This window comes from Heloderma suspectum, chromosome 1 (genome assembly GCF_057233095.1).
Source record: "Heloderma suspectum isolate Gila_16-S chromosome 1, 16-S_ref, whole genome shotgun sequence".
Taxonomy (NCBI): domain Eukaryota; kingdom Metazoa; phylum Chordata; class Lepidosauria; order Squamata; family Helodermatidae; genus Heloderma; species Heloderma suspectum.
Window position 1 is genome coordinate 310,072,220 of NC_139458.1, and position 12,640 is coordinate 310,084,859.

General features: G+C 39.6%; 1 protein-coding gene across 2 annotated transcripts in view; it reads right to left on the bottom strand.

The window, feature by feature from the left end:
• The window catches only part of EPHA7 (EPH receptor A7), a 262,568-nt gene that overhangs the window by 34,743 nt on the left and 215,185 nt on the right, over window positions 1–12,640 (bottom strand). For both annotated transcript variants that reach the window (XM_084827132.1, XM_084827131.1), the window contains 4 exons: window positions 11,704–11,828; window positions 8,082–8,250; window positions 3,655–3,763; window positions 2,471–2,526 (listed from right to left, as the gene is read on the bottom strand). In XM_084827132.1, the coding sequence (XP_084683258.1) occupies window positions 2,471–2,526; window positions 3,655–3,763; window positions 8,082–8,250; window positions 11,704–11,828 (459 nt within the window). The remainder of the gene's footprint in view (window positions 1–2,470; window positions 2,527–3,654; window positions 3,764–8,081; window positions 8,251–11,703; window positions 11,829–12,640) is intronic.

Sequence of the window (12,640 nt, forward strand, 5' to 3'; positions counted from 1 at the left end):
GTGGAAATCAAAACGGTAGTGAATGAACTTCAGTGAACCCACTTTTCAGGTCCCCTGTTTCTACTACACCCCATGAAAGACCACTCATGAATGTCATGGGACTGTCTGTAGTGAAATTCAAAGCAATATAAGGATCTCCAGTTGAAACTTTTAAGTCACCAGATCTTCAAATCATAGGAGGCTTCTGATCCAGTGGAGGACTTCCACTAGCGGAATGGAGGAAGCAGAGATCGTCATCAATTTCCCCCTCCCACTAAGTCCCCTATGCCCCCCCCCTGCTCTGGAGAACTGAGGAATCCTCCAGAATAGTGGGGGAGATGATACTGGGAGCTGCAGAGAGAAGGGGGAGTAGATGAAGATTGGCTTTCCCCCTTTTCTGCTGGTAGGAGCGTTCCGCATGGAACTCCAGTCAGGGAATGTTCCCGCTGGTAGAAAGAAGCTGGATTAAACTCCCAGGGCAGTAGATAATGCTGTCTGTGTGCTAGCAGGACCCATCAACAGAACAACAGGAACTCAGGAGATCCTGCAGCAATCGTAAGGGAACGATTAACAGAAGGAAGCTCAGCTGACCTGTCCTGTTCTAGAAATGAGCATTTCTACTAGTTTCTGGGATTAGTGTCGGAGGTGCTAGATTTTGTTGTGCAAGCGGTGGTCCTGAAAGTGCAATGGAACCAGCGGGAGTAAACACCAGTATTGGGTACTTCTCATAATGATTAGATCAATTTATTTTCACTAGTGGACACATTCTTCTTTGGACGCACAATGGAAATTTTTACCACGTTAAATATTCACCAAGCTTTTTTTGAATAATGTGTAATACTCAATCGGTTAATTAATTAACCGCATTTAAAGAGTAGATTTGAATTGATTTAAACTGAAATCCTTGTGAAAGGCATTTGCAATGATTAACTTCAGAAAATGCTGTGGGACCTGCTGAGACCAACAAAAAAAAGCTAAAAGAAAATGAAGGTATGTTTGTAGCTATGGCATGTATTAAGGGATTATTGTCCACAATATTTAAGTTTATTTTTAAATGAAAAAACACACACCCTTCATTCAATAACATATACTGATTTCAGAACTGTTTCCAGAACTGAGCCAATTACTGTTATCAAGCCAAGGTGATCTGTGTGCAAAAACAGGTTTTTACATGCAGAGTATTATTTGGTATCTGATCCTGCACATCTAAAAGACAGTGATGGGACAGGGAACTCTTACTAAGCACATACAGATGCATTCGAGATACTTCTGCTGAAAGATGATTGACACTATCAGTAGTATCAACTTTAGGGTGAAGGAGGTACTGGATTGGGGCAGCCCATCCCCTTTGCCTCCTCTACAGCTGATCAGTGCTGGCAGAGCTGTGTTCACTGAACAGAGCACCTGGAGTACAAGTCTGATGTTCCACACAACTATTTCTGGATTGTCATGCAGTACAAAGATGTACACATCAGTAAGAGTTTTCTCATTGATTTTAGTACCTGTCATCCTGCACATATTTACATTCACACCTCTTCTGTTGAGTTACATGTATCTAAATGTGTCCCATGTACTGAATAACAAGTTCTGTGCACAGTTACATTTGAATGAGACTCAATGCGATAGATAAATGCATGAGTAACTACTCAAGGATCTCATTCAGTCTGTAAATTATTTATGTTATCTTTCTTAAATATGTTCACAAATATTACTTTTTATATACTATAATGCTGTTTTTATCAACTAAAAAAATCTGGTCGATGAAACTCGAAAATCTGATCATTAATCATCTGGATGGTGATTAATTTTTGTGAACCGCCCAGAGAGCTTCGGCTATTGGGCGGTATAGAAATGAAAAATAAATAGATAAATAAATAAATAAATACTCAAGCCTTCAGTAAAACGTTGATTGATTGACTGAATGATTTTCTATATCAGATATTCTAAGTTTTATAAATATCATGTTGGCTAGTCTGAAACAAATTATGAAAGTCAAGGTGCTTTTTTTTATTTTATGGAATTGTCTTAAGCCTTGAGGTGACTGAGAAACCCTCAGGACTGAGGAACTTTCATAGCCAGAGACTTGTTGATTGATTGATTGATTGATTGATTTAAAAAAATCAAATTGTGATTGGGCCAACAACTATCAATCACAATGTCTTATGGGGGACCATTAAGATATTGTGAAACACTTATTCAAAAACAACCAAAAGAAAATTGAGATTGGAAACAACCATACATCACACAAATGTACAGCAATAAAATCTGTGGTGTGAACAATGTTGATTTTATTCTGTGTCCTTTCGGAAGAGGTCATACTTCTTTTACAGTTTGTACTTCACACTTGCTGTTTACACAGCATTTAAAATTTATTATAGTTGTTCCTCTCCAAGAATGTTGTTTTAGTATTGTCTCTATTCTATTACTGCCAGTCCCAATGCATTATAATTGGTCTGGAAATTCCTTGGGGAAATAACAGCAAAACACTTACAATGAAAGTAAAGTTCTTCATCTCCTTCTTGATCAGCTTTGCTATAACCACAGTGCCTGCAAAAAAGAGAGAAAGAAACAAGAACGGTCAGTTTTACCAAAAATGAAAATACTTTGCATTTTTTAATATATATATATATATATACGTGTGTGTGTGTGTATGTATGTGTGTGTGTGTGTGTGTGTGTGTGTGTATATATATATATATATATATGAATGAATGTAAAAGCTCTACTATTATAAACATGAAATGGATATAAGAGGAGTTATAAGCCTACATTCCTGTTAAGTTTTAATTCACCATGATTACAGTCCGTACACTAATGGCGAAAGAGAATCTCTCAGGAGTGTGTGCCTGTGTGGGCAGAGAGCAGCGCATTTCAGTGACCACTTTTGTGTTAGTCTACTTCCAACCAATGAGCAGAAAGTATTCCATGAGCTCACAGGGAATTAATCTCCCCCCACCCACCCACACACATAAAGTATGTCCCACATTGTAAGTTATGCCTATACAGAGTCCTCAGACTCTTAGGAGTCTCTTTGGGGAGGGGCATGAGGGACTCTACCAGGATGTCAGTCATAAAAGCCCTGATGCACTGGCACAATACTGGACATGCTCCTTTGGATCCTGGCCTTTGTCGTAAATATTATGATGGAGTCAACGGAACAGTTTAAATAATCAGTGGCTCTGCTGGCATAGGTTCCCTGAATATCCATGTCGTATTTTAGTAATATTGCTATCGATAAAAACGAAGAATATGGCTATTTGTTCTATATTTTTATGGCTGTTTTACTGATTCCGGTGTTGTTTTGCATTATATTTTATTTTATTCTTTTATTCTTGTACTTTATTCTTTAAATGTTTATATTGTATTTGGTTTTAGTTTTTAACTGTTTGTAATCTGCATGGAGAACATTAGTTATTGGACGGATTAGAAATATAACAAATTAATATAATATAATCAAAAACTAGAAGCTTTTAATCAAACATTGTTCAGAGTCAAAAAGCCAATACTGCGGTTTTCAATGCAAACTCCTCCCAAACACTAATAGCAGTCTATACATGGGGAAGCAAGGATCTCTAAAGATTATGCAGTCCACATAAATTATTACCTAGTAATTAATACTCAATGTGTTTTTCTAAGTTCTGCCTAACAGAACTGTCTTAATGCTTGAAAACAGTACCTTCGTCCGATGATGAAGCCAAAAACCATGAAGACCAGAATGATAGTGCCTGCCACAGCTACCACAGCTATGATTATTACAGGATTCTGTTCACTGGAGACAGCAGTGGCTGCCAGCAGGGAAAAAGATAAGAAAATTAGAGAAATGTTAAAGACCAATTTCAAAATACAATTCTTAAACAGAAGCTTGTAAAAACTTTGAAACGGTTGGATATACAGCACCCAGGGTGGCCCTCCAGATGTTTTAGCCTACAAGTCCCATGATCCCTCACCACTGGCTTTTCTCACAAGGGCTGATGGGAGTTGTTGTTGGCCAAACAATCTGGAAGACCATAAGTTGCCCACACCTGGTACAAAGGTTCTACTTTTTCTAACCTAAAATTCAGAATAGAGTACACATTAAACATCAATATAAGCAAGAAACAGATTTGCTGCTTTATCCTGACAAAGGTTCTGTACCTAGCTACTGTATGACAAGCACACATATGCAACATGTGCAACTTTGCCACCACTGTACCTTCATGTCAGGAAACTGTGCCTTTTTGCCAGCTGCTGCAGCTATTAAAGGCACACATACACTCTGATGGGGAAAAGGTAGCAATCCTGGCATAAGCCTTGCAAATAGTAAAAGTATTTACATGGGCAAACAGATACACATTAAAGCTGCAATACACTTACCTGGAAGTAAGCCCCATTTAATTCAATGGGGTTTATTTCTGAGTGACACACAGAGAATTACACTGCCAGTTTACATTTTCTTTCTTTTTTTAAGTAGTTATTCATTACTTCCCAATTCTTCAGCTTGCTAAAAAAAGACCCTCTGTGTACAAGAATTTCATAATTATTTTTATCTCTTTTTCTCAAAAAAGGATAATATGGTTATCTTTTTTTTAAAAAAGATAACAGGTAACTTTTGCTATTGCTTACATTCTGTTCCCATTAGCAACTACAGTAGATTAGGTAAACTCAAGAGGATCCTAGAAAACTAGGAAGTCCTGGAAGACAGTGGAACAAAATGTGTGTAAGTCTTTTTCTAACCTACATGTTAGCAACATTTAAAAACATCCTGAATAGAGTAGTTTTGCTTTTTTACTCTGTTTTTTTTTTCACTTTTGAAAAGTATGGAACCTAATGGAGTTATAGAAATAAGATCCAAACGCTATGCTTGAATATCTACATTATCTGTACATTATTTACTATGCTAAGATAGCCAAGGTTCTGGGCCTAGAAGCAATGAGCAATGTCATCGATGTCAGATGAAAAACCACATGAAGCATTACAATAATTGATTTAACAAGAAGAATGTTAAAATAAAAGCCTCCAGACAAGGGCTCTCTTCACACCTGGCATTTTATCCCACTACAAACCAGTCCTTTTGCTTCCAGATCCTTTCCGGGATTTACACTGGCCCTGTATGCAGGCATCTCTCATAGTGCGTCCCTCCGCATTATATCTTTTCATGGCTGGGCCGAGTTGCACGGAACAATAAGGACAGAAGGGGCTTCACTGCCCCTCCCCTGCCCTGATCCTGTAACATGATTGATGTCTCCACCCATCCATCCACTCCTCCAGCAGGAGGGAAGCTGGAAGCCCTTCTAGTGACTGGGATAGCGGGATATGGGAGCGGGCTCCCTCCTTCCTCCAACTTTGTGGTGAGGGAGAGTCTTCTCGGTGGCTTACCCCGAGGTTGTTGGCGCTGCTAGTGCTTCTCTGCTAAGTATGTCAGTGTGTGATGGAATTAAATGCAATATATTGCTTGCACTACAGAGTTTGAAGGGTATACCGATTCCCGGGTTCCCAACTACATTAGTAAAAAATCCACAAATGGACTTGTATACAGTCAATGTACCAAGCCACATGGCTGTCCAGCCTAATCTTGAATGTCTCCAGTGTGGGAGAGCCCACCGGCTCCCTAGGTAATTGGTTCCATTGTCTTATTGCTCTACAGTCAGGTAGTTTGTCCTGATGTTCAGCTGGAATCTGGCTTCCTGTAACTTGAGCCCATTATTCCGTGTCCTGCACTCTGGGATGATTGAGAAGAGATGCTGGCCTTCCTCTGTTACAGCCTTTCAAGTACTTGAAGAGCGCTATCATATCTCCCCTCAGTCTTCTCTTCTCAAGGCGGAACATGCCCAGTTCTTTCAGTCTTTCCTCAAAGGGCTTTGTTTCCAGTCCCCTGATCATCTTCGTTGCCCTCCTCTGAACCCTCTCCAGTTTGTCTGCATGCTCTGGTGCCCAGAACTGGACACAGTACTCAAGATGAGGCCTAACCAGTGCTGAGTAGAGGGGGACTAGAAGAACTTCACATGCTTTGGAAGTGATACTTCTATTAATGCAGCCCAAAACAGCATTTGCCTTTTTTGCAGCCATATCACATTGTTGGCTCATATTCAGCTTGTGATCGACAACAATGCCAAGATCCTTCTCGCTTGTAGTACTGTTGAGCCAAGTATCCCCCATCTTGTAAGTGTGCCTTTGGTTTCTTTTTCCTAGGTGCAGAACTTGGTATTTTTCCCTATTAAGGTTCATTCTGTTGTTTTCTGCCCAGCGCTCCAGTCAATCAAGATCACTTTGAATTTTGTTTCTATCTTCCAGAGTATTAGCTATCCTGCCCAATTTTGAGTCATCTGCAAATCTAATAAACATTCCCTGCCCCTCCTCATCCAAGTCATTAATGAAAATGTTGAAGAGCACTGGGCCCAGGACTGAGCCCTGTGGCACCCAGCTCGTTACCTCTCCCCAGTTTGAGAATATATTGACCTTGATTGGCCATTGGGTGGGTATGTTTTGTTTTTTGTTTTTACCTTCCCTGGGGTGTCCCTTCTTAGAAGACATATTGTACATCTGGTTCAATTTAGGCCAAGAAGTTATATTTAATTCTTATACATGTCACAACTTGGGCAGGTAGACCAGTGTGCACGTGGAAAAAGTCCCAATGTCAGGGAGCTTGGGAAGGTGTCCAGGAATTTCATACCTATGTAGAAAATGGGCAGCAACAGAAAAATACTCAAAGCTGGAAGGTTCTGGAGAGGGGTTTCTGTCTCACCCAACTAGTCACCTATCCATCACTGCTGAAAAAGAGGACTACCAACTCACTAGGTGGCTCAGGCTTGAGCCGTTGAGCAGCAAGGGGAACAATGTAGCTGGCATGTTAGGCCACTTTCCCTAGAGAATGCAGTTTAGGGTGTATTATCCCTCCTTCACACTGGTCTTATTTTTAAACCTGCTTAATACATGCCATTCTTGTTTAATTGACAAGTTGTAGTCTGTTTTAATTCTAAATTTCTAACATCTGTGTCCGCTCTTTATTGATTTCCCTGTTCCACAGATTGCCTTTCTGTGTCTTGATGTCTGCACATGCTTAGACTTTTTGTCACTCATGATACTTAAAGTAGTTTTAAACCTGCATTGCCTAGAATGTACACTTCATTTGAAAATAGATTTTTCTGCTCCTACATTAGCAATGTTCACACATGAACAAAAGTATCATGTAAAAGTGTCAAATTTGCACTCAGTGTCAACTGTTAACATTACCAGCATTGCCCAATACTAGTAAAATTTAGAAGCCAAATATAGTTATACTAGATATTGTGATAAATTGTCCTTAAACTGAAGAGGATTAAGGAACTATTTTATGATTTTGTCTACTCAATGGTTGCAATATGAAGCATACATAACTTTGGAGTAAGTTTCATTGAACTCTGTTGCTATGGAAGATTCTATAAATGTTGATATGCAGCCTGTTTACTGATGTTTACTCAGAAATAATTGATTAGTTTGGCTTTCATACTGCTCAGAACACTGGTCCATCTAGCTCGGTATTGTCTACCTGGAGTAGCAGCAGTTGTCCAAGGTCTCAAGCAGAACTCCTGTTTACTGCAGATGCCAGAGATTCAAAGCAGGAATCTTGCGATTGCAAAGCATGTGCTCTACTACTGAGTGCTGGTCTTTCCCTCTTAAGGAAGAGGAAAAAATGACTAGGGACCACTGGTTTCACTGATGCCAATAAAGCAGCTGTAATCACCCCAACTAGGATGTAAGAAATGGCTCAATCAATCTTATTATTCTGTAGGTGCAAATATATCAAAGAGGACGAGAAGCAAGAGCCAGAACGTGCTTTAAAGGTTATGAGAGAGGCACATTAAAGAAACAAAAAGATCTGAAAAGGTGCCAATTATCCCACCTACTCCCCTTTCCTCCATTGTCATCTGATCTGAATGTGAAGCTCACAACTGTCACTGTTGCCCTATCTAGAAAGAGAAGAGTCATCCAAGAATTAAGATGCACACGTAAATGAGACGCATACAAATTCACCCAGGGGTCTCCCCAAGCACCTTTCTGAGCCTCCTTACCAAGATATGCCTCGCTATAGTATGTTTTCATTTCCACTGTTAATATTAACTGCCGTAAGATAGAAGTAAAATTTACCTGTGGCTTCCTCTAGTGTAGCAACATCTAGTCTAGGGCTATAATTTCCATAGCCAGCAGCAGTAAATGCACGAATCTGGAAAACATATACAGTTCCTGGTTTCAGATTATTCACCGAAGCAGAGGTGGCCCTCGTTTTCACCGTTGAATAAGTCCTCTCCCTTTGGTCCTGCAAATGCAAATATAAATAATTGGCTAGTATTTAAAATTCAGATTTCAGCAATTGACAATGGCTCCTGGCACTCTATTTCAATTTGCTATGAAGGGTGGATTTTCCCCCCCACATAAAAGAATGTAGCATACTCTGTGGAGCATTACAACTTAATGTCATTTCATTGAGAGGTTCTTAAAATAACATAAACTGTAAATGGGAAGCACATGGTGCTGCTCGTAGAATTCAGGAGATAAAGTCATTGCCTTTTTGTGTTTGATTGTCTGATACCTTAGCTTCCACTGCCTGATTATCAATTGGCACAAATGTTATATTATTCAGTTTAGGAATAACATAGCAAACCATATCTTAGAAATGTATTTCCCTCATTCCTTTTCTCTCTCTCTCTAAAGGTGGGATGTTCTTTTATACCTCTTTAGTAAATTCATAGCAATGATTCTTTTCAGCTAAGCAGAAAAAATAAAGTCATTCTATATCACCCTACCCTTTCTGGATTCAGGAGCTTCAATGTACATCTTTTTCTCATTTTCCAATCTTTTGGTTTGTCCCAAAATACGAATTTTTTAAAAAAGAAAATTTCTAGGCATTTTTGTGAGCGCTTCTGCTACTACACACATTTTTGTATGCAGTTTTGCCTAATTTTCCTTTTTTGCAAGCAATTTTCTTAATATAATGCACTTTAATGATATTTTCAGTAATACATTCATGTTTTGTGTGCAGCTTTCATCAATCTATGCATTTTTGTACACATTTTTAAGTGGTGCACTCCTCAAACAATTCAGGGAAGTGCAAACTTTGAAGAATAATTGACTTTTGGTTCACCCACTGGTTAAAAATGAAAAAATAAGTAAATTCAAAATGTGAACTGAATGAATTTCTTTCCCATCCCTATCCTCTGACACCGACATCTGTCTATTAACCGCAGCAGAAAGCGCAAATACGTGCGTGCATTCCTGTGAATGGGGCAAATGAAAAGGAGAAGGGCTCTGTGTACACTTGGACATGTATGTCAATGTCCAGTTAGGTGACGATATTAATCTTCCCAACCAATTACATGTGTAATAAAATTAATATAGGTCTAAATCACAAATGACTTAAGCCGATTACAGGAACTGATCCAGTGGGAAGTGATCCTACGCACGCCTATTGAAATGAATGAGAACTACACAAGAGCACTTCCATTCATCTCAGTGGGGATTGCAAAGAAGAACTTCACAGTGAATTATGCCTGAAGTTATCCGATTTACTCATGCTTTATTCTGTCAGCATTACACCATTAACTATGAGTGAAAATTCAAACCACATGAATATGAAATGCCAAATGTGATGTTGAGGAGGGCAAATTGCAATCACTGCAGAGGCAAACAAATCAATATTTAACAATATTTACATTTACATAAGGAAGTTTGGTGAATAATAACATTAAGAAAACAAGTAACAGAACTATGAACCAAATATGTTCAACTCCGATTTCAAGCCACAGTTCGCTCTGAAGAGCAGGGTTACTGTTGCTGATAGGGATGTTGCGGGCTGAGGCTCAAAGCCGGGTGAGAAATTGCCAGCTCAGCCCCCCAGACAGCAGTCCAGAAATTCCCCCACTTGCCTGGCTTAGTGCGCACTGAGCTGGGCAAGTGCGCGGCTGTCCGCTTCTTCGCCAAGCCACCATTTTGCGGAAAAATGGTGGCTTGTCCTTGTTCGTAAATGTCCATCTGCACAAATGGCGGCTGTAAAGGGGTCATTTACACAAGATTACAGGCATAAATGGAGCAGAGTGGATGGCTGGTGGGGCTTGACAAGCGGCACATGACCCAGACCCTGATGGGTTTGCCCATCCCTCGTTGCTGCACCACCAACAATTGCTTATCCCTGTTCTATAGTCCTTCGTTGCCTGTCCTTGTGTGGACAGTCTGCAGCTCAAGCACCCTTTGTTGAGCTGCAGACTATCTCCTTCTGCTTCTCCACCACACTGCTGTTTTCTCTGTCCTTTCTTCCCTTTTCTCCTCCTTCACTCTCTTTCTGCCTCCTCTTCCTATCTACACTGTATATTTAAACTGTTTTGATAGTATTCCCTCTTTACAGGGATCCTTGGGATTTGTAATTCTACATTTATGCGTCTGTGCATGTATCTCTAGCAGAGATGCGGGATATCTGTTTGGTTCACATTTTAATGTGAACCTATTTTTCACTTCAAAAACCAGTATGTGAACCAAACTGCAGTTATCTTTTCATATTTGCACTTCTCCAAAATTTTACGATGCAGTTCTCCAATCAAAAAATGCTCAAAGAATTGTGTATATTAGCGGGAAATGCGCAAAAAATATGTCTTTACTGGGAGAAATAACATACAAAAATGCATTGTTATAGAGAAAATTAGCTTGCAAAAATGTGTACAAAATGCATACGTTATGAGAAATGTGCATGCAAATGCATACAAATTCTTGTGTGAACTTTTAAAAAATAAATAAATCACAAACTGATGTGGAAATATGGTGGAAAGGACTTAAGATACGGGGGAAAATGAGAAACTGTGAGAAACTGAAATTGGCAGATTTGATCATCACTAATCTCTAGCCTAATGAAAAATTCTCAACACCTCATCAATATAGTTCCGAGGATTCTTTGGGGAAAGCTATGACAAGGTTGTATAAAACTGATAACGGTTTGTAGTATAGATCTTCTCTGGAAGAAATGCTTCAGTATTTGTTGTGGATGGGAAATTAAAATATGTCCTAAATAGTCCTATTTAGACACTAATTTATTCTTATGAAGTATTTAACTACAAACCGTAACAAAGTTAGGGCGCAATCCTATGGGAATAGTGGGCTGCCTTCGAACTCGGAGGCGGCTGACTATCCAATGCAGGGCAGGCAGAACGTGGAGGGGATTCTCTTGATCTCAGAAGCTAAGTAGGGTTAGCCCTGGTTAGTACTTGGATGGGAGACCTCCTGGGAATCAGGCTTCCTGCACTGAGCAGGGGGTTGGACTCGATGGTCTTGTAGGCCCCTTCCAACCCTATGATTCTATGATTCTCCTCTGGCCACCCCTCATTTGTGGTTAGACAGATGATTTCGGCTGTCTATCTGGGGCACCTCGGATGGGGGCGGGGGAGGCTAGACAGCCTCCCATGAAGGGTTCTTCAAAAGAAAAAAAAGTGTGCCCACCAATTAAATTTGGCAACATTGATTAATCAACTAAAGCTTTTGTTGATTAATCTGGGGATCTGACCTTTTAATCCTAATTCTATACAGATCCTCAGGATTTTTAAAAAGTATAATATAGATGTGATGAGAATAAAGGAAACAAATAGAAAGGGGAAAAGGAGGGGAGAGAAAAAGAAGGGCAAGCTATGATGCAGCCCAAAAGAAAAGCATCCACTCTGTACACAATGTTGCCCACTGCAGACCAGAATGATATGATGGGAAGAATGGTACATTTCAGAGTAGTGCTTACTTTTTCATAATACTTGATTTCATATTCTGTGATGACTCCGTTGGGATGCTCAGGCTCCTGCCAGGAAAGCTCCACACTCCTTTGCAACACTTTCTCTTTCATTACGCCGCTAACTTGCGAGGGAGCTGTTTGGAGAAGATGTGTCAATAAACAACGACCAATGTGCTGGATATCACCAATCAAGTGTCACTACTGATCAGTCCCATGCAGTGCCGCTATCATTACGGTAAGAGAAAGCACCTTTCCTTAGTTCACAATTCAAAAGCTAATGAATATTCAAGCAGGGCCTTATTACTGCTCATAAACCATAATAGAAATCTAAATTAAAGTGCAAACAGCAAAAGGCAGCATTGTTCAAGGTTGTGCAAAACAGCAATTGATGGGATCAGAATGACCATTAAGCAAATGAATTCTAATTAAACCAGGAAAATATGCTTCCAGATTAATCTCCTGTGGTAAACTAGTAGACCAAATATTTATTACACATGTTTCAACAATGCTTCAAAGAAAAATGAACGTATAAGGAGACAAAAATAAGGTCATACTTCAGACCCTTATCGTGTCTAATCCCATCTCAAGTTCAAACCCATCATGTTTTTCCAGTAATGCATGCATTTGAAAACTGAGAGTATGCAGTGCTGACTTTAGCTGTAAACTCACTAGCATTTTTCTTTTGGCGATCCGGTTTGCCTCAATAATGGTTGTTAAATATGAGGAAAGCCTAGATGTCAGTAAACGGCATTTACCTATGGACGATAACCCAATGCAAGAATTCACCTGTAATACGCCTAAAGTGGTAACATACAGTGCAAAAGTCTGAAAAGGAATTGAAGTGCATTCAATTGAACGGGCTTACAAAGCAACCACAACTGGGTTTTTGATCAGCCCATGTAAGAGTAAGGGGAAATGCCTATGCTAAGAAAGATGGTGCCTGTCA